The 20,989-nt window shown below is 45.4% G+C and overlaps 1 protein-coding gene across 3 annotated transcripts in view; it reads right to left on the bottom strand.

Annotated features, from left to right (window-relative positions):
• Nucleotides 1–20,989, bottom strand: part of PRRX1 (paired related homeobox 1) — a 78,262-nt gene that overhangs the window by 10,458 nt on the left and 46,815 nt on the right. For 2 of the 3 annotated variants that reach the window (XM_047839710.1, XM_047839709.1), the window contains exons 2-4: nt 11,061–11,236; nt 6,151–6,332; nt 2,332–2,403 (exon numbers count right to left, since the gene is read on the bottom strand). In XM_047839710.1, coding sequence (XP_047695666.1) covers nt 2,349–2,403; nt 6,151–6,332; nt 11,061–11,236 — 413 coding nt within the window. In that variant the 3' untranslated portion in view covers nt 2,332–2,348. The remainder of the gene's footprint in view (nt 1–2,331; nt 2,404–6,150; nt 6,333–11,060; nt 11,237–20,989) is intronic. The other variant, XM_047839708.1, reaches the window with a different exon arrangement.

Here is a 20,989-nt window from a genome sequence, read left to right as displayed (position 1 = left end):
TAGAATATATAATCCTGCAAGTAGAGACCATAGGGAGATTTTGTGCACATACTAAAGAATTACAAGTCCGTGTTCCCTCCGGTAGTTTGACATAGGTCTCGTTTCTCAACTTGCACCGAGAGAGCCATAGAGGCAAGCAGAGAACAGTCCTTTGACACCCCGGTGGCAAGCAAGACTTGTGACAGGTCAGAGAAGACAGAATTAGTGAGTGGGTCCTCTAGAGCAGCTTAGTCATACTTTAAAAACAGCATGAAAAGTAAGTTGGGGAGGGACCCACTTCCTAAAGTGACAACAGATGCAAGAGAGCCTTGAATGGCCGCCAGAGTGAAAGATTGTTTGTGACCACCTGTTTCCCATGTCATCAAAACGTATAAAGCTCTGTGTTAGGAAAAGGGAACCTTGAAACGTTTTCTCACAGGACGAAAACAAGTGAGGATAGTTAGCTATTTTTGACAGATTTTATAGGCACATTCCAAAGGTGAAATACCTGCTCGTTCCTATACAGGATCAAGCTTCCCGAGATTAGAAAGTGAGACAGAAACTAAGTGATTTGTATAGATAAAGCACATGATAACTCCAAGAGCCTCCTTAGCAACCCTGAGAGATCCTGTGCATTGGTCCTGCCTTCTAAGAATCACCTGCTCCTCTAACAGGATGCAGACATGAGCTGCGTACAGGGACTGGGCTTATGGGATTTGGCCGAAGCATCATTTCTATTGAGGTTTGAAGAATGTATGTTCTTTGTGTCTGTGACCAAGAAACTGCATTGCCAAATACAATGCATGGAGGAAGTAGAGATGAAAAGGAAATGCTTGTATCCCATCTGTCGATTCAGCAGATCTGCACCGGGACTTGCACAGACCTGACACATTGAAGCAAGCTTGAAATTTTTCCATCTCCTTATTTGGAGATTCCTAACAGATGGAGCTCGGCCACAGACAGCAGAATGCTAACCACCAGCGGGGTTCGAGTTCTGTTTGCACTGGGGACAAATCATTTCTGATCATTTCAACCTACCCCGAAAGGTTGTCGGGAGGAGGAACGTGTTCGAGTGACTGCCAAACACCAAGGAAGCATGGAAAATTCTATATACGGTATGATTTTAAAGCCAGGAAACTTATGGACATCTGCCCCTCTGCTTTCGAATCACCCGTGGTGTTATGTCCCACAGATCACAAAGCAATTGAGGAGCGCTGGGGGAAGAATAATACCTGCCTCAATTTTCAACTCTAACTTTGTTTTCTATTTGGCTCTTTTGGACAAATGATGACAAGCTGTTGAAAATTTCCCCCCAAAGACAAATCTGTCAGCCCAAGAAGCCCATGTGTCATCCTGAGATACTAAGGTTTCCCCAACTTAGGGTTTTTTCCAAAGGCTGTAGAGCTTGAGGCATGTGTGACCCTGTCTGCGAGGTGTGGAGGTTGGAGACCATCTTTCTGGCTTGTCCTCTCGTCCGTGCAAGAACAGAGGTAGACCTGCTCCGTCTAAGACAACTCAATACCAGCTTTCCTGTGGACATTTACTTATAAAGAGAGACCCCATAAATCCTTTCGGAAACCATCTTTCGTGATTTAAATAGGCATTTCTAATTTCTGTTTTTAAAATTCAGGAGCTGATTTTTTTTAATGGCGTATTTAGCTCTTAAAGTAGGTACACTTGGACCACAGTTCATTGGCAAGCGAGCCTGGAGTTTGCACTGAAGGTTCTGTGAGCCTTCTGCCATTTTTAAATGTTCTTTCTAGACACGTCTTTGTACCTGGAGCCTTGCGTCTTTCTCTCGTCTCAAGGACTTTCTTATGTCCTGCTTGAAATGCACAGTGACTACCTGAAATCAAATGCCCCTGGCAGATACGCAGTAGGGAAACGTTGCTAGCTCAACCTTAGATGCAAGGCTGCATGAGGGACCGATGATCCAACTGGCCTGGGGAAGAGCAGGAGCCAGGATGAGAACGCAGTTCTTCGGACCCCTGCCCCATATCCTAGCAGTCATCGAACACCCGGTGTCGATAGCATCAGCACCACGTGGAAACACGTTAGAGATGCAGACCCCGACTCCTGCTCCAGACTCACAGAAAGAGTCTGCCCTGTAACACACTCCCAGGTGATTCACATGCTCAGCGATCTTCGAGGAGCCCTGCTCCAGGCCATCAGACCACCCTTAGCTTGAGGGACACATATGCTCACGGCTCTGGTTTCCCGGGGGTATCCCCCACTTGAGGACCTCACTGCTGCCATTGCTACAGCTGCAAGCCCCGCTTTCTCGAACACGCTTCATTCCCACTGAAACCCTGCCCCCGCAGCAGCCACCCTCGTCCCCCTCTGACAAGTTACCTTTTCAGTGTCTTCCGTTAGAATCCGTTATGAAGCCCCTCGTGTAAACAACATCTTGGGAGGGACGAGGATCTATTTTTGAAAGCGTGAAAGGGAGAAATGAGCCAAATGCGTTCAGCGGATGTCAGGCAGCACCGTGACCACGATCAAATGGGGGAGGAGGAGAAGGGCGGGGGAGGGGAGCCGTGGACAAGGATAGCTGGCCTCTCTTTCGCTTTTCTGTGCAGCCCAGCCCTCCCTCTGGAATGGGCACCACAGACCCAGTGCTGCAGATCCAGGCCATTCTCTACCTCCCAGAGGAGAGGATGTCTCCGGGGAGGGGCTTCTTGACCACTTCATGGAAAATAACAGTTAAAAGCCTAGGATTTGGTCGATCACTGCTCCCCAGGAGGCAGAGCACCACTAGACTAGTGAGTCTTAATACCTCTGGTGTGGTGCAAGCTCTCCTTCACCTACGGAAAACAGATCTGAGCTAAGCAGCGGGCCCATGTGCCAAAAACAAGCTTCCCTCAACCGGCTGTGAGTAAAGAAGACACCTGCCGGAACAGTAGTGTCTGTGTCGTCAGAGAACGCTTGCCTCCTCCTGGTGACTCAGTTGCCTGCCTGACATCATCACCTGTAACATGCTCAAGGGAACGGACAAGGCCATGTCGTGCTATAAATAGGATGAACCATATGTCCCGGTTCCGCCTGTTGTCCTGGTGTAACTATTCACAGCGGTCCCCTTTCACTCTCAACAGTGTCCCAGCTTGGATGATAAATTGTACAGCCGCCACTCTGGATATAAAAGACACCCAGAAAGAAAAAGGGTTGGCTGCTTCCCATGCCATAATTCTGCCCAGATGCAAACAATTGCTTTGAATCTTGGTTTCCTCCTCTCTTCTTCCAGGGGAGAGCCGCGGAAGTCAGCGAACCGTCCCCCCTGGCCAAACTGCTCACTGTCCCTGGGTTGCAAGGCCAGGCCACATCCGAGGGGAGGCTCACACACCCCAGAAGGTGGCTCTCAGCTGTGGGCATGCTGCACCGATCTGAGACCGAGCCCGAATCAAAACGGCATGATCACACAGTCTCCCGGTCTTCTAGTTTTTATTACGTCCAACGTAATGTAAGGTTTAATTTGAATGAAAATATGGTTATGTGGCCTAATATGTTGGACCGAAACAGGGATCACGAGCACTGGGTCTCGTTCTGCTTGCTGAAGTCTTAAACTTGGGCCACTGTTTAGTTTCTTCTTTGGAACCAAAGCAAGGACAGAGCCGCACACAGGCGTGTTCCAAGGATTGACCGAAAGAAATGCCTTTTAATGAATGTCACACGTGAGATAACTAACTTGACATAATAGTGCCAACAGAAATAGCCCATTCATTTTGTTTATAACACAAAAGGTCTATCATTGCCTTCGCTTTTCGTCACGTGTTTCTCTTTTATGTTTCCGAAACAAGACATGTTTCCTACCAAGCTTCAATATGTGAAACCATAATGTATTTTGGTTCTGAACATAGCAGAAAAACCTCCGAGTAACAGAATAGCTTTGCCACTGTTAGAAATTAATCAAAATAGAAACACTTCAGTCAACATTGGGTCAAAAACATTGAGGTTGATTAAATTACTGCTTTAAACCATCATTCTACTTCTGTCTGGAGATTAATTTATTCTTCACACAGAATATGAACAATCAGATTCTATGCAATTTTTAATTATTTTTTTTTTTACAAATTCTGTATCTAAGAGAAAAATTATATAAAAGTATACCATGAAATGAGTAAAAAGCACTAGTTTATAAGATTTTAAATGAAAACAGCAGAATACAAAAATATGTAGACTAAGGCTACACTATATAAAATACTGTGCTCTAATGGCAAAAATAAACAAACTCGTCATGTAAAGATGATAGAATTATGTTTTTTTTAAATGTACCTACTATTTCTCCATAAACTTTCGAAATAAAAATAGAACATTTCCCAAAAAGGCACACACAAACTGCACGTTAATAATTTCAGTTAGATGCCCATATACAAAATACATACGATGGAGGCAAAGGAACTTGAACTTCCGCTGAGGTGCAGGAAATCTAATCCAATATTAACGCAGGAAGGATTTCATCCCCACCCGCGCAGTGTCCCCTTAGACTCTCACTGGTAAGGATAACACAGCAGCCAACTGCACTGTTCAGAGCTGAGGTGAAAAGTTCCTAACGGGGACCCAGGCGGAAAAAGGAGCACTATTTCCTGGTTGTGACCAAATCCAAACCAGAGCCCTTGAAACATCAAGCTTTGAATCACATCCATTTCCCAAGCCATGTAGCGAGTCTATGAGCTACCAATATATCAGAGAGACAAAGCAGTCCTCCCCTTGTTTAAAAGACTAAAGAACACGTGCTTTTACAACGGTCTCCAAACTGTGTTTTTAGTAAATCCTATGGGAAAAGAGTCTACGTTTTAAGTAAGACATACAGATGTGACTAACCTCTGGCAATCAGCAAGGCTTACTATATCAGAGAGTGATAGAAATTTCCAATTTCCCATGTATAGGGGTCTCTGAGTTCTAAGACCAACGTAATTCAGGCTGATTTCACAATGGGGGATTTAAAAAAAAAAATCCCAAATACATTTACGGCATTTCTTTCAAGGAACTGATTTGGAACAGAAAGAACATTTAGGGGAGGCCTCATGCTTAGATTAAAACCATCAACTTTTGAAAATTATTTGTACATTTCGCAAACGTGGCATTTCACATCAGGAGTTCAGCTTTAGCTGGGAGATAATCTCCTATGATTAGTTTAAGACCTCTCCTTAAACCGCTAATTAACCTTAGCAATAAAAAGGCCAATAAATGGACAATAAATGAATTTGTGAATACTTCCTCCACTGCAAATGGCCAGAGACAGCACACGGCCTTGACCCATTTTCTAAGAGTACTCAGATTTAGGTTCAAAGAAAGGCACTTGGGATCAATGACAATGTCTCAGGCACTCACGTCTCAACTTCCCTCTAGCATTCACCTGTATCATAATAACCTGAACAGCGTAATAAAAGGAGGTTGAAAACCTCTCCAAGAGATTGAAATAGTACTCTATTAGTTGCTTCTTTAAAACTTTTCACCTTTTTAATATAAAAGTTTAGCGTAAATCATACATTGTTGTTTTTTTTTAACTTTAAAGACTCCACACCCACAAACCGACCCCCAAAGAACTTCAGGTAAGTAGATAAGAATTAGCAATAGAACAGGAAGGTATTTTAGATCATGAGACGTCCACACCTACTGACAAGGACAGTGGCCGTGAGGGTGATCGGGATGATTGTGGATTCTCCTTCCTCACCTCTCTCCTTCCTTCCTCCCTTCCTTTCTCTTTCCTTCCTTTCCTGGTTTGGATTCAAAACCAGTTTTACTGTGAAATTTGCCTTTGAGCCTACACTTAGAGCCTTCCAAGTTAAATTTCTACTTGAGCATGGCGAAACCAATCTCTCTTAAATTTGGAAATGGAGTCAAGTTTTGTTCCTGCGTGGTTGCAAGAGGGACTCTGGGCATAGCTTATCAATCTTTTCTTTTAGATTCTTCCCCATCTTTGAAACCTTTGCAAGAGTTCCTGAGTCCAAGAGAAGGTTGCTGATGGCCTGCCCCTCTCTCTTCTGCCCCAAACCCTGCTCCTGGGGCAACTAGTAAGCTCCCGTGAAAATCTGGGGGTGTCAGCAAGTTGAATGTCTCTGAAGAGGTTAACCCAGTAAGAAATGTCAGCCAGCTGCACAAGCAGCTTTGCACGTGACCGAGCGCTGAGAAACGCATGGAAGCGGAGCAAGGGAGGGCGGGCCAATCATTCACCTGTACGGAGAGGCCGTCCCCCAGGACAGATAGTCGGTGGGTCTTGGAGCAGGACGAGGTACAATGGGTTGTTCCACGGCAGTCACGTCCCCTGAGTAGGATTTGAGGAGGGAAGCGTTTTTATTGGCCAGCATGGCTCTCTCATTCCTGCGGAATTTGGCTCTTCGGTTCTGAAACCACACCTGGAACAGCATGGGGAGGAGAGGAGGGCGTGAGGAGGGAGAGGGAAACAAAGAAGAAGAGGTTACACGAATAACGTCCTGGCTGACTGACCCTATAAATGCGTCCCCGAGGAAGACACAGGACAGGGACCGGATTCTTCCCAGAGCAATACAAATATGCCGCAGCTCTTCCCCGGTGGGCCAAGCTAGAGGGCCACTGAGGGCCAAGACTCTTCAACCGGACCCTGAGGTACTTCCCTAATCGAGCCTGCAGAGGTGAGATCCACGGCTAACATATGGGTTGTGACCCCTGTTGCTTTGTAATCAAGGAAAAGAGACAAACCTCATTAGAGTTCGGCCATGGATACAACGACATTTCTTTTTTAAGTTGTTTCAAAATTCTTCAAAATGTGACAATACCATCTGCTTTCAAAGTACTTATTGGACATTTAAAGAAAAGTCTCTCCATCTCACCAAAGGGGCGTGTGGCAACAATTTACGAGGCAAGTGGCTCGCTGGGAAGGTGCGGAGAGCGTTGGTATAAGAGCGAGGTGAAAGGAAGTAAAAGGAAGTAACAGGGAAGAAGAGCAGCTTCTAGAAGTGAGTTTCCAGGCAGCGCCCCCGTGATGGCCCAGCCACAGAGCCCTGAAGACCAGTGCAGGACACAGGGCCCAGCCGGGGTGAGAGAGCCCACGATTTGTACGCTGGCTCCCATCAGTCGTGGGTGATGAATGTTCCAGCACTTCTAGCATGCGGAACACAGGCAGGGCAGTCTCCTGACGTTCTAGAAAGAAACACGTAAAATAGAAATGCAGATACCCAAGGTTGGAAGTGGACTGGAGCACGTTTCCCGGCAGGGTCTGAGGGATGTGGGCAGCTCGGCCACCAAGGGCTGCACCCGATGACACAGCAGCATTGATCAAGTGCCGCGAGGACTCGGAATTACGCGAGCACATGGCGTACATTACTTCCAGTTATCGTGGCCATTCCATACTTTAGGTTGCACTGTTTTCTACTTCGGAGCTGAGGAAACAGGTTCAATGAGATTCGTCTGTTGAACTTCACACATAATAAGTGGCTGTGTGTCTGTGCTCACGGACATCTGACTCATGATCATACAACTCCTCCAGAGCGCCATGGAATTCTATTCACTCGGTTACTCATTCAAGAAATCTTTATGGAGTTCCTGCTGTGTTCCAGGATCTGTGCTAATTGCCGGGAATAGACATGAGATTTACTCTCTGCTCATAAGCAGCTCATAGTCTATTAAAAGAAGGCAGGCATGCAAATGTCAAAAACCGCCAAACAAGTCTTTTAGGTACAATTATAGAAATGCATGACAAAATATGGGAGAAAGAGATTCTCTGGTGTGGAGTGGGACAGGTGCACAGCCTTTGGGAGCAACATTCCTATAAAATACCATGGGGCTGGTGCCCCGCAGAGTCGCGTCACTGGAAGGGCCCTGGGGGAACTTGGTAAAGGAGAATCTGGACATCTCTTTCTGGCTTCGCACGTGCCCGGCTCTTTCGTTTCTCATGTGTCCTTTGCATGGCTATTAGATTTCTCATCTTAAATGCAGATGGAATCATGTTAGCGCCCTGCTTCATAGCATCCACTGACTCGCTCTCCGTTACTCACAGAATAAAATCAAAACTTCTTACCATAGAGCAAAGGCTGTTCAGGAATTAGCTCTTGGTCCACCAACCTGGCCACATTGTGCATCACTTGGGCCTCACACACTGGCCCTCCATCATTTCCAGTTCCTATCCTGGACTCAAGACTACCAGACGTATTCAGTGATTTGCCACCTCTGTGTATTCACACCAAATCTCCTCTGCCTGCGATGGTCTCCCCCTCTTTGTCCAGGTATCAAAAGACTTGTTTTTCAAGATTAAAATTTTTTTAATGTCTATTTATTTTTAAGAGAGAGAGAAAGTTGGAGCAGGGGAGGGACGGCGGGGGAGCAGAGGATCCAAAGCGGACTCTGTGCTGACAGCAGAGAGCTTGATGCGGGGCTCGGGCTTACAAACCATGAGATCATGACCTGAGCTGAAGTCGGGTGCTCAACTGACTGAACCAGCCAGGTGCCCCGGTTTTTCAAGATTTAATACATCACCCCTCCTTTGTAAAGTGGTGTAGTGGAAAGAATGTGACTTTAAAGTCTATCAGAGTTGGATGAAAATACTGGCCCTATTACTTTAAAAATTTGTCATTGAATAGTTCTTTAATGTCTCTGATCCTCTGTTTCCTACCCAAATGGAGGAAATAATACTCACAGGGCTCTTCTGAGAGTTGGCACAGAATGGGTGCCTGACATACGTGTATTTTCACCCTTTTTCACCGGGTAGGTTTGCTCATTCCTTCCTCTGGTCTATTGCTATTTCTTGTATATTCCTTCAGTGTAGGAATCATCTTACTATATCATAACAGTGTGGTATGCACATCTGTCTTCTCTGCCTCCAGTCTACAACACCCTAAAGGAGAGGGCCAATGTCTTACTCATCCCCAGCAAACCAAAAACAGTTCCAAGAGTATAACAGGTGCCTGATAAATGTTTGGGGGTGGGGGCGGGGAAAAAAGAGAGGAAAAAGAAAGAGGAAGAAAAATGACTTTTGCAAAAATGATAAGCTATGACCTCCATCCAAGAGGATTCGCAGTCTAGTTGGGGAAGCTGGCCCACATACAAGTCAATATAATACGTGTCATGTGATAAATGCCATAAAAGAAAGCCAGAGTCACAAGGGACTGGTTCAGGCTGGGGAAGGGTAAGACTTCACGGAGGAGGAATAAAGTTGCACAGGGAGAATTCTGTCCTGCTCGTGTATGAAACGCCCGCAGTTCTGAGAGGCATGAGAACATAGTAGGGTTGGAAAAGAGGAGGAGAAAATAGTTTCAACATATAAGAAAGCATTCGTTCATTGTTGGACTGGGAGGAAGACCAACTCACAAACTGCTCCTTCACATTAAAAAAATTATTTTTTTCCAGCTTTGCCCCATCCAGGTTTCTTTATTTACAATTCAGATCACCACAGCAGAAGTGGTACTTCAAGGTACGGGGGGGGGGGGGGGGGGGGGGGTGTTATTGGTCTAAAATGACTCATTACACCGCTGTAGGCCAAGCTTGGGGCACAGAAGCTATGGGGGTTTTGAAGGGAGAGGAAGGGATTGAAAAGTGGAAATATGGAGCGTGTTTGGAGAGCTGTGGTTAGCTGCACAGGGGATGAGGATGTGGGAAGGCAGACCTCAGGATTTCGCTTTGGATGGTGGGATCCAGGCAGCAAAACCGAGTCCCGTCCCTGCACATCCTGCCGGTCTCTCTCACCCGAGCCGGGAGGGATTGCCACGCAGTGCCCAGTGCCTCACGCTTTCTCCTGACCCACGTGGCGCCACTTCCCCTTTGGTGGCCGACCTCTTTTTGTTCTCCTGGGGAGCATTTCTAGGTGAGGCGGATGCGTCCCTATGGGGAGAACTCTTGCAAAGTTTCTCGCCAGGCTGAAGGGACCTCCAGGACCCTCTCCGTCAACTCAACCGGTGTCCCTCACGGTACACTTCCCGTCAAGGCACAGACACAGCCTCAACGCCCTGAGGGTCTAGCTCAAGCGCCTGTCAGTCGAGAGATCTGTCATCTGCAGAAGGGAATCCCTCAAGCCCAAACTGAACACAAATATACAAACAATAACTTCCTCAAGAAGACAAGACAGATTGGCCTGGTCCCCTTCCACTTTTACCAAGATGGCGGCCCACCCCCGGCTAGGCAGAGGACAATGAGATCTTTACTTCCAGCAGAGGTAGCAAAGGGCCCCTGGAAAAGCACTTAGCCGGCAGACTCTTATTTATTCAAAGTCGACTCCATGCTTAAAAGCATGAATTCTGCATATCTGCACTCAAATCCGAGCTTAGCTATGCCCTAACTGCGTGAGGCCCGGCAAAATAGTGTAACCTGTCTGTGTCTCAGTTTCCCCGTCTGCAAGGTGAAGAATACTATCCACCTCACTGAACTAGCAGAACGATTAAACAGTTTATACAAAGGACTTAGAACACTACTCGGCCTATAAGGGTTCAAGTAGTGTTATTATTACATTATTACCTTCATTAGTACTAATCCCGGGTTGTGTTATTTCTAGATGCCTGGATTGCAGTTGATGTGTCATGGCATTAATGTCAGAAAGAATTGCTGTTCTCTCTCTATGCGGTCTTACGTGCCTTTGCTCTTCATCGCTTCACAGAAGCACAGAATCATCTACCGGAACGTGCTCTTAACGCACTTCCTAAACACAAGGTCTCTGATGGGCTCATTTCTACTGCCACCAGGGTCCATAAGCATGTATATTTGTAATACGTCTCTTGAGGGTTTGTATGTTCCCAAAGTCTGGGAAGGAAAACTGACGTGGGGAACGGAGAATTCATCTCCGTGGCCACCCTAAAGCTCAAATTGAAAGCTGGGGGGTGGGGGGGTGGGGGGGGGAGGGCCAAGTCAAATGCTCCGAAGTACAACGTTCATACCATGAATCTGAAAGGGCGGGCAACAAGGAGTGAGAAGTCAGAGCTGTAGCGAGGCATATTCTGCCCACCTAAGGGCTTACATCTGATTTTTAAAAATACTAAGCTGCCCAAAGAAACGCAGCTCAGATCCGATTCTGCCTCGTGCTGCCCCTTTATCATCTTTCTCAGCAGCAGCCCCTGTTTGAAACCGACTCGTGTTTTCGAGCAGTCTGCAGAGGTGTGCCCCTGAGGTGGTACTTTGGTTACCTGCACTCTGGCCTCGGTGAGGTTCACCCGGCGGGCGAGGTCCTCTCGCACAAAGGCATCTGGGTAGTGTGTCCGCTCAAAGACGCGCTCCAGAGCCTGCAGCTGGCTGCTGTTGAAGGTCGTCCGGTTCCTCCGTTGCTTTCTCTTCTTCTTTTCCTCGGAGTTCAGCTGGTCATCTGGAGCAGAAGAAATTGATGCTAAGGAGCTAAAGTCATGTCGGAGTCCCCAGGTACACTCTGGCTGAATATCTATGGTAAGGGATCATCGCATTCGCTCACATTCTTATCAAAGTGTTGGAACCAAATGCCACTTTCAGGGGGCAGATTCGGGCATCGGCGCTCTTGAGTTCACAAGCCGACGACCTCCAGGGAGTTCTGATGTTTGGCTGTTGCTTCTAAATCTGGGACCAGACCCGAACCGACAGGGAGACATTTCTTGCACGTTCCTCGAACCCTGTTCTGTCAAAGATGGCTAAAGGAAAATCTTACTCCTACCCATGATCCCTAGACTTCTCTAGAGATGAGGGAAGAAGGGTGGATTGCTTTGGACCTTATTTGCCTTATATTATGTTCATTCATACAATTTCACAACCAAGGAAACCAACTATTCCCTGGTTCCTTCTCCTCAACATACCCACACAAACACAAATGCAGAGTTACGGAGGGAAAAAATGTGTTCAAACTGATTAGGATGATTCCTGTTTACCACGCATTCTCCCAGAAACCTCAAGTCATTTCTGACTGCATCTGCCCTCGCTAAGGCTGGCTAGGGAGGCCTCAGCCTAGTTCAAGGATGATGCTCCAACACCATCAACCAAAGCCAGCATCGGCTTGGGACGTGCCCTAGGAGAACGCAAGCACGGGGAAGAGTACTGAAAGATCTCTGAAACAGTTTCACCCCAAACTGGAGTTCTAGGACCCTGAGATCTTAGGAACCTTTGGAGAATCGGGACCCCAATTTTTCACCTGTCAAGATCCCCCCTGCCTTGTTTTCCGCTGAGTTCTCCCAAAGGCACCTTGGCAAACTGATCACCCAGGATGCTCTTGGAAGTAAGAGGGTAGCATGCTCCCATCCTGCCACCTGACCCAGTCCAAGCAGGAATGATGGATGTGTGAATCCAAGTGGAACACCTGTTGTGCTACCATGACCACCATCCAGGTGAGGTCCAAACCACGGTAAAGGCCATGTAGTTCTCAGAGGTGCTGAGGCCTAAGACACACGCTCTGCCTGAGGAACTGGACTTACACTGCCAATGGTCTTCCCCTAAGAGTCTCGGCCCAAAGAAAACCAGGAATGAGTGGGAAAGCAGGGCTTGGGCACTTGCTCCACGTTCAGTAGAGATTAGCTCTCAGCCAGTTTTATTTCCAACATGTGAGGTTGGAAATCCTGATCCTCTCTGACCATAAACATACAACCCACTCAAGAAAGGGACCAGCATGAATCATGATGTCCCAAAGAAAAGTGATGCCTACCTGAGCTATAGCATTATCTAGATTTGGGTGTGCATTCAAAGCATAGCTTGAATCCAAGAGCTCCTGGCCCGGATCTCTGAGCGCCTGACAACTGAGGCCTCTAAGTGGTTTTGATCAGAGTTTTCATGAGTGCTGCCTTCCCAGAATAGATACTTGGGGTAGAGACTGCGCATTTCCCCCAGATATTTAAGGCACCCAGATAGAGTAAGTACTTGTTGCATTTGTTTTCAAGGAAAATGTGAAACTTTTCTTGTCTTTAGAAAACTGTTACTGTTGAAAGAAACCACATGATCCCAATCCCATTCTTCCAGCAAACAAGGTGCCGACACCCATTCTGTCAGCTTCGGGGTTGTGATTCACAGTTGACCACCTCCCTGGTTTCTTCCATTCATGGTACCCCAACCAGGAGCCCTGCTTTGAAGACGCTGCTGTGACATTTTCAATAAGAATGTCAGACCAGTGGCATCCTGAGAATGAAGCCAATCTAATCATCGTGATCTCTGGGATCTATCAAGACCAGGAACATTCCACCCAGCATCCTGTTCGGCTACCAGAGAAACCCATTTGCAATTACATTCACACTAGAATTCACACACCTGGGGTCAAACCACTCTCAGCGGCTGCCTCACATCAGTGTTCTCCTTCCTATTAAATATTGGGAGGCTTTCCTGTTGGTCTCATTCTCTTTCCCAAATCTCTTTGTCTACAGTTTGATCTGTCTTGCACTTCAGGTCTCTCTGGGTCGTCTAGGCCTTTTTCACAGTGCCACCATCTGGATTTCATGCTCCTATGAAGTCAAAGTCTAGGGGAAAAAAAATCCTTAGTTTCCATACCTGCCCAGGACAGAGACCAATTAGACCCTCGGCTATTATTCTTATTCCTATCAAGGAAATCCCTTCTTAAGCCAATCCCATGATCTATTTCTTCCCTCAAAGAAGTCTTCCTCAGGTATAACCACAAATTCTAAATCCTTTCTTCCGCTTTGTAAGCCTTTTCTTTTTGTGCTGCCACACTCTGATCAAGCACAAGAGTTTTGTTCTTAGTACTACAACCTGCTACATAATCTCTTGGTAGTTCTTTGAAATCGTCCACTGTTCACTCAAATTCCACCGACTGTCCACCATAAACCACCAGCTCCCCCGACGTGGGAGTAAGGGAAGTGGAGAATTATAGTTTGTGACACAGAATAAATAGCTATGATGGCCTGAAACAATTCCAGCAAAAGTTTCCCAGTGAATGTTCTTGTTGTTTTTAACAAATGAAAACACCAGTCCAGATCACGTGCAAGGTGAGAAAAGACACACAAATAACAGGGGTCCACGGACTCTGGATCTGGCAAATGTCCTTCAAAGTGCAAGGATAATGGAAAGAGACACTGAGTGGGCAACAGAGACAGCTTGAGCGGCAGTCCTTGGCTCGTCTGTCTTTGCTCACTATCCACAAGCTGCGCGCTCCCTGCTTTCCTCCAAGAGCACGGAAGACAGGACCCAACACGGTCTCCCGGGCAGCACGAGAGGAAACGTACACATTGCAGAGGTTCACAAATGCGGGGCATCTGAAGGGCCTGTGATAAGCTCTTTTACCAGATTCCGGACTCCGGTTAAGTAGAGGGGAGAGAATGCAGTGTATTTTTATCACTGCAGGTAAATCATCTTTCTCGTAAAACCAGTTGCTTCGAAAGTTGATTTTGATACCTTCTGCTGCCCAAGGATACTGATGTCCGATTGGACTTCGGGAAGCATTTCCTGTTTTGAAATTCTGAAGTGGGTAGGAGTCACCAAGCTGCAGAATAACCACAGAGGACACGGACGGATTCGTCTCAAAATCAATATTTCTATTCCAAGGTGTTTATGGATTTTATGAAGGATTCTGTATTTTTATGTATGCTGTGGATGACTAGTAAATTGCAAGTATACAGTTACTGCCACGATTTCTAGTAAAAAGCTTGGACCCACGAGTCATAAAACATTGGCACCAAGTGAAGCCAGAGAAATTGCCTAATTCAACCCCCTTATTGTATAGATGAGGTAAACGAAGGCTTGAAGGATGAAGTGACTTACCCCAAATTACAATACCAGCTGTGACTGAGCCAGAGCTAGAAGCCAGGACTCCTAATTCCACTCCAGTCTCAAGTACAAATGACAATAGTCATGTTGTATGAAGCATCAGAGATATAAATAAAAACCCCTATTCTGGGAAAATTTTCTGGGGAACACAGGTTTTTCCATATGAGCTACATAAAGAGGGTCTAAGATAGGGGGTGCATGTGTATCACATGTTGTCATTCCTATCAGAACATTTAAAAATGCAAACAGTCTCACCTAGAATAGCTACTTTGATCCAGATGTTCTTGAATTTTCTTTTTCAATGGCTTCTATAAGTCCCTGCCTCATCAATTAAACATGTGCAGGGGGATTTTTGCACAGTAGGAAACCCCGTCTTCCATCTTCTCTCCACATCCATATTAGCCCTTCTCTTCCTTTCGTTCTGGGACACAGTTCAACATCTCTGCTTCCTGTGGCACATCCCAAATGTTACCTCCTCTAAGACTTTGCTGATAACTTCTATCCATATTGATCTCTCCATTCTCTTAATCCCCACATATATTTTACTATACTACCAAATAGTTTGTTTTAGAGGGGGGAAGGGGGCAAAGAGAGAGAGACAGAGACAGAGAGAGAGAGAGAGAGAGAGAGAGAGAGAATCTTAAGCAGGCTCCACACTCAGGGGGGAGCCCGACTCAGGGCTCAATCCCACGACCCTGGGATCATGTGCTGAGCCAAAATCAAGAATCAGACACTCAACCAACTGAGCCATCCAGGCTCCCCTAACCAAATATTTTTTCTAAAAGTTATGGTTTCATCCTTTCTGTGTAAATGTTTTGTCACTTCGAGGCACTCATATATTCCCGTGGAAAAGGTATAGAGTCCCTTGATAAATTGGCATGACAATAAAAACGTAAGAGTCGGGTAGTAATTGTAGCATAGAAGCAGTCTCAGAAAATCAGAGCTTTGGTGATTCATCTGGTTTCAAACGGCTGAATGATTTCTGAATTCCAATTATTTTTTTTAACAGCCCATAGCAAATAGTTAGGCTAGCAAATAGTAACCATTTAGGTTAGGTTAGGTTAGGTTAACAGTCTCTTTTGTTTCTGGATCACCTTACCGGTGGAGGAAAGAAAACATTTACCATTTCTTTTTCAGATAGGTCAGTCGTCATCAGATCTAGACCTGGGAAAAATCTGTGTGCTTCCAATTCCTTTGTAAGTGCAGGAGTTAGTCCTTCATTTTTATTCCTTACTAGAAAAGCAGCTCCGAGATAAATGAATGGTTTCCACAAGCGGAAGCACAGGCAAGAAAGAGGTGCTAAAGGTGTTTGCAATGGATCAGGATGTTAGAACACTCCAGAAAAGAGAGCCCCTAAGTCCTAGGCGGGACGTCCCTTGTACATTCAACCAGTAGTTAAAGGGAACACCAGCTCCATCCTTGGTTCTGGGCTGAAATTCACAGTGGACTCCACTTATGGCTGCCGGAGCCTCCCTGGAGAGAGGGTGGAGAAGACAGCGTGAAGCGTGAGGAGGGCCATCCTCAAGCAGAAGGGCCAGGCGGCACACCGTGACCCCTACTCACTAGGGCGCCGCACGCACCACGCAGGCTTCATTAACTCCCAAAGACCTCGGCCCTCTTTCTGCCCCGCATCTGGTGGGAGATGCCTCGGAGATTCCAAATAGGTCAGCCAAATGTAATTTAAAGGTAGAGCAAAAACATATTTTAGGAATAAAATCTGAAGAAAAATGTGTTTCGTACGCCTGAGTCACATCAATTTGGAAAGAAATCTGATGCAAGAAGATAAAACGCCAGCTTCAGTAGCAGAAACCAACCACCACATCAAAGCGTGTCTTCTTCCTTTGGGTTGAAAACATGGCAGGCAAGCGGATCTAAAGAGCAGCCCGCTGATCATTTTATGGGCCTGGAAGAATGTTTTCAAAGGAACTTCCATTGCACAACAACTACTTACTTTAATGGGATTTGTGTGGTTCGGGCCCGGCAACCTTTGGAGAATTGAAGGGAAGTATAATTGCAAAAGCCACTAAAAACTGTTTAGCTTTTATTGCAAGGCCTATGAAAAGCAGCAAGATACAGCCGTGGTATTCGTTTGAGTTTCTTTGGTTACACTAAGCTGCAATTGCAATTGAGACAGCATCCTTTTAATACGCGCCCCGATAGATGGCACATGGGTCACTTAACGGGGATGGCTGTTGCAGTGTGAGCTCAGTGCGTCACAACGACCAAAGCCAAATTTAGCAGCACATCTACACTTTCTCAAGAGTAGACCTGGTACCTTCCATCCCTGAACCCCAGCAACTGTCAAGAGTGCCCGGGTCTCTGCCAACGCAAGTGTCCAACGTGCAAGCTATTTCCACCTTAGGGTGCCGCTGCCAGACCCTGAACGTCGCGTGACGGTCCTTGATGTGTAGAGTTTTTTTCTTTCCTGTCAACTTGGCAAGTGCCACTCTTGCTTTTCAGTCAAGTATCAGTCCTAAACCCTAGAAACGAGCATGAAAACACGTTAAATGTAATTTTGGGGCCATCTGTCCTTTGGAGAATACAATCCTTTTCCAAGGGACATAATTCTCAATCATCTTATCTACTTTACCTCTCTTAAGACACTTTTCTGAAAAGATTCCTGATCGGAACCCCAATGAGACCCGATATAAAGCCAGCCTCCTCATGCAGTCCCATACTGGAACCCTAGCTTTCTTTTGGGACGAGGTGCATAATTTCCCCCTGCTGGCATTTTCCACGTGGCTCTGAGTCTATTTTATTTATTCACGTATTTCTTTTTTGTTCAAATTCGAGTTCGTTAACATACTGGGTCATCTTGGTTTCGGGAGTAGAACCTGGTGATTCGTCTCTTACATAACGACTCCTGAGTCCAATTTAGTAACCTCAGAGTACAAAGTTTATGTTTGTACTCAAATGAAGCTCTTATCAATACTCAATAAATACAAATTGGTAATCAGGTGTAAAATATCCTATACTGGAATTATTATTACAGGAGTTCAGCTGCTGAACAAGTTACCTTCTCTTTGATGAAAAATAAAATTCTGGCTTCAGATATGTAACCTACTCCCAACGTCTCTGTGGACGAATCACGTATACACTTATTTTCAATTCATTTTTAGATGTCAAAAAAAAAAACCACTGAAAAATAAGAATGTTTCCATCAGACCCAACTAAACTGCCACTGGCAGGTGGGCACAGTGACAGGGAGCAGAAGTTGAACTGGCTTCGGAATCAAGATGACCCGTGCTCTCCCACAGGCCCTGCTACTTCCTGGCTGTGTGGCCTTGGGTAAGACCCCTCCCTTCTCTGAGCCTCAGTTTCCAAAACAATAAAACGGAAGACCACCTACCTCCCAGGGTCATTTGGAAATGTAATGACCACACAGTAGGCATAAAGTCTGGCACATAGTAGGCATTTGGTAAGTGGTGGATTATATAGCTACTTCGTTACCCCTCAGAGACAGGCTGCTCAAAACCCCTGCTGTTGTTTCTTTTTTCCTTCTGTTCACTGTTTGTTGGTATTTAATCGGCAAGCTTTCTATCGTAGCGTAACAGTGGAGAAAGCGAGAAAACCATTCACATGTGTGAGAGGGCTTCGTTCGTTTGAAGGAGGGCAGGACTGAGACCTAGGGAGCCTGAAAAATGAGCAAAAGCCTTAAAAAATCAAGATCTGAGACATGGTGGTTGACCAAAAATTGTACCATAGAAGTCATGCACAGACATTTGTCCAAAAAGCCTCATTCGGGACATGTTCTGTCGTTAGTCAATCCTGGCTTTCTAACAAGACATTTTTCCTTCCTCACTTCAAATGTTGAGGAAACATTCAGAAAGCAGGCCGACTCTCCAAAGACAGGGAAGCCATCGGTACCTTGAACAAGTAATCCCAGAAATGAATTTTAAAAAAGAGACAGACAGACAGGAAAAAGGAAGAAGGCCAAGGGCTAAAGCCAGGCTATGAAAATTCAATGATTTCCCAGCCTGTTTGCCTTGGGTTGACTAATTTGGTTGCCACATGTCTAAAAACACAAAACTTGGGTCATATTACTCAATATTTATTCAGTGACTTTTTTTTCTAAATGTCTGAGCACTTTGGTAAATGCCAAAGGGATGAAAAGAAAACCAAGAAAGGCAAAGTTCTGGGAAAAGAGCGAGCTCTGACTGAGATTTTAAAAGCTTTCTAAACTTGCAGTATTCCAGGTGTGTGGTCCCCTTGGAAGTGCTGATGTTCCGAGCAGGATTACAAACACAGCTCTAGATGAGCCATAGGCTCCTGCCTTCTTCTGGTGCCATTTTTTTCCTTTGTAGTGAGACTGTTGTCATCTTGTAAATGACACAACATCAATCTTGACATGAGCAGTAGAAATTGGTGTCTTCATGGGAGGTAACCACCGTGTGTTGGGTTTTTTTTTTTTTTTTTGATGATTCATTTTTTTTTTTGGCAATAAATTTTAATGGTTTTAAAGAAAAAGCTGGTTAAAAAAACAGCTTTAAAAAAGCACAACTAAAAGCAGGAGGAATGAAGGAGATGTACCTCATTAATGAGGAAGCTCAGCTCTTGGAAGGACAGTAGCGATGGAACAACTCTTTTAGTTGGAGAAAAAGACAATTATGAGGCAATTATGAGGCATTTAAATACTTGAGAGCAGGGGCACGACTTGTGCTTCCTTAACTTTGTCATCTCAAGGGTTTTCTCTCTCTCTCTCTTTTTTTCACCTTAAGTTTTAACTGTAGGACAACAAGCCCACAAGAGAGAAAGCCACGGGGGACAGAGAATTCACGTTTCATTGCAATAAAAGACGGGGCCAAGGTAATTCTGTAACAACACCACATAGAGTAGAAGAGGGAGGCCGGAGGGAAAATAAAAGCCCCTATCAGGTGTTGGCCCAGTCTTTGACATCAGACTAAGATGAAGACCGAAACATACTAAAATGGTCAACATAAGAGGATTGGTATTTTTAAATAATGTTTAAATGAAAGGAAATAAAAAATTGTCCTTCAAGAATAAGAAAAACCACACAGTGATATAAAGCTGAATGTTTTTTGGAGGAATATGCCACACCATAACATCGCTGCATTTCAAATTTCTCATCTGTCAAATGGGTTGTGTTGAGACATAAACAATACATGTTTTTAAAACTGTAATGATTAGGCATGCACATTTCCTTCTATTTTTTTTTTATTTTTTAAAGATGAGAATTCTTTTTTTTCCAAATGTTTATTTATTTTGAGAGAGAGACAGAGACAGAGAGAGAGAGAGAGTGAGAGTGCACGCCTGAGCCAGGGAGGAGCAGAGGGGGAGAGAAAGAGAGAGAGAGAGAGAGAGAGAGAGAGAGAGAGAGTTGTAAGCAAGATCCATGCTCAGTGCTCAGCACAGAGCCCATCCTGGGGCTCGAACTCATGAACCGTGAGGTCATGACCTGAGCCAAAATCAAAGAGTCGGATGCCCAACCAACTGAGCCACCCAGGTGCCCCTTCTATTTTGTTTTCAATGCTACTATGGAGCAATTGTGGAAAGGGCTTTGGAGTGGCAATCAGGAGGCTCACATTCTACCCCAGCAGCATTCCTGGCCAAATCCGTGATGTAAAGCCTCGGCGGACTTACGGGCAAAGTTACAGGTTGGAGTAGGTGACTAAGATCTCTTTCAATTCCAACGTTGCGGGTTTCTACAATTGTTTTATATTTTCCATATCTTGCCCAATAGAAAAGTATGAATAATTGCTTATTTAAGGCAATGTCTGAATCTTGTCCTTTGTTGTTATTGTTGTCATATTTTTGTTTTGCCTTGTTTCGTTTTGTCTTTGTTCTGGAACATCCTTGGCTAGGTGTTATATTGGAAGAAGACTATACTGTAATTACCCGTGCCTGGAGAAAGCCCAGGTGATTGACCTGTTCCTCTATATCCAGAGCATACTGCAGAGGTCAGTCTCCAAGCTGGAATCAATGTGACTATTTTAAAAGAAATTTTAAAAAGCAGGGGGTCAGAAAGTGCCTGGTGGCTCAGTTAACGGTCTGACTCCTTCAGTCAGTTAACCAGCTGACTCTTGATTTCGCCTCAGGTCATGATCCCAGGGTCGTGGAATTGAGCCCCGAGTTGAGCCCCACGTCAGGCTCTGTGCTGGGCACAGAGCCTGCTTAAGATTCTCTCTCTCCTTCTCCCTCTACACCTCTCCCACTTGCACACTCTGTCTTCTCAAATAAATAAAATCCGGTCACCTTTAAGCACAGTCTAGAGAAAGAGGAAATCTGAGAGGTTCCTAAAGAGACAGCTATTCTAATATTTAAATTTGCCAAACAGAAATGAGAATAACTGCTATTTATTTTCTTTCTTCTGCCAGCCTTGACCTCCTAACCACGGCTTAGCTAATCATGGCCTTGCTGAGAACACTGTCTA

The sequence above is a fragment of the Prionailurus viverrinus genome, chromosome F1 (assembly GCF_022837055.1).
Source record: "Prionailurus viverrinus isolate Anna chromosome F1, UM_Priviv_1.0, whole genome shotgun sequence".
NCBI classification, from domain to species: Eukaryota; Metazoa; Chordata; class Mammalia; order Carnivora; family Felidae; genus Prionailurus; species Prionailurus viverrinus.
The sequence above is the reverse complement of the archived record's forward strand: the minus strand, read 5'-3'. Positions and strand labels throughout refer to the sequence as shown.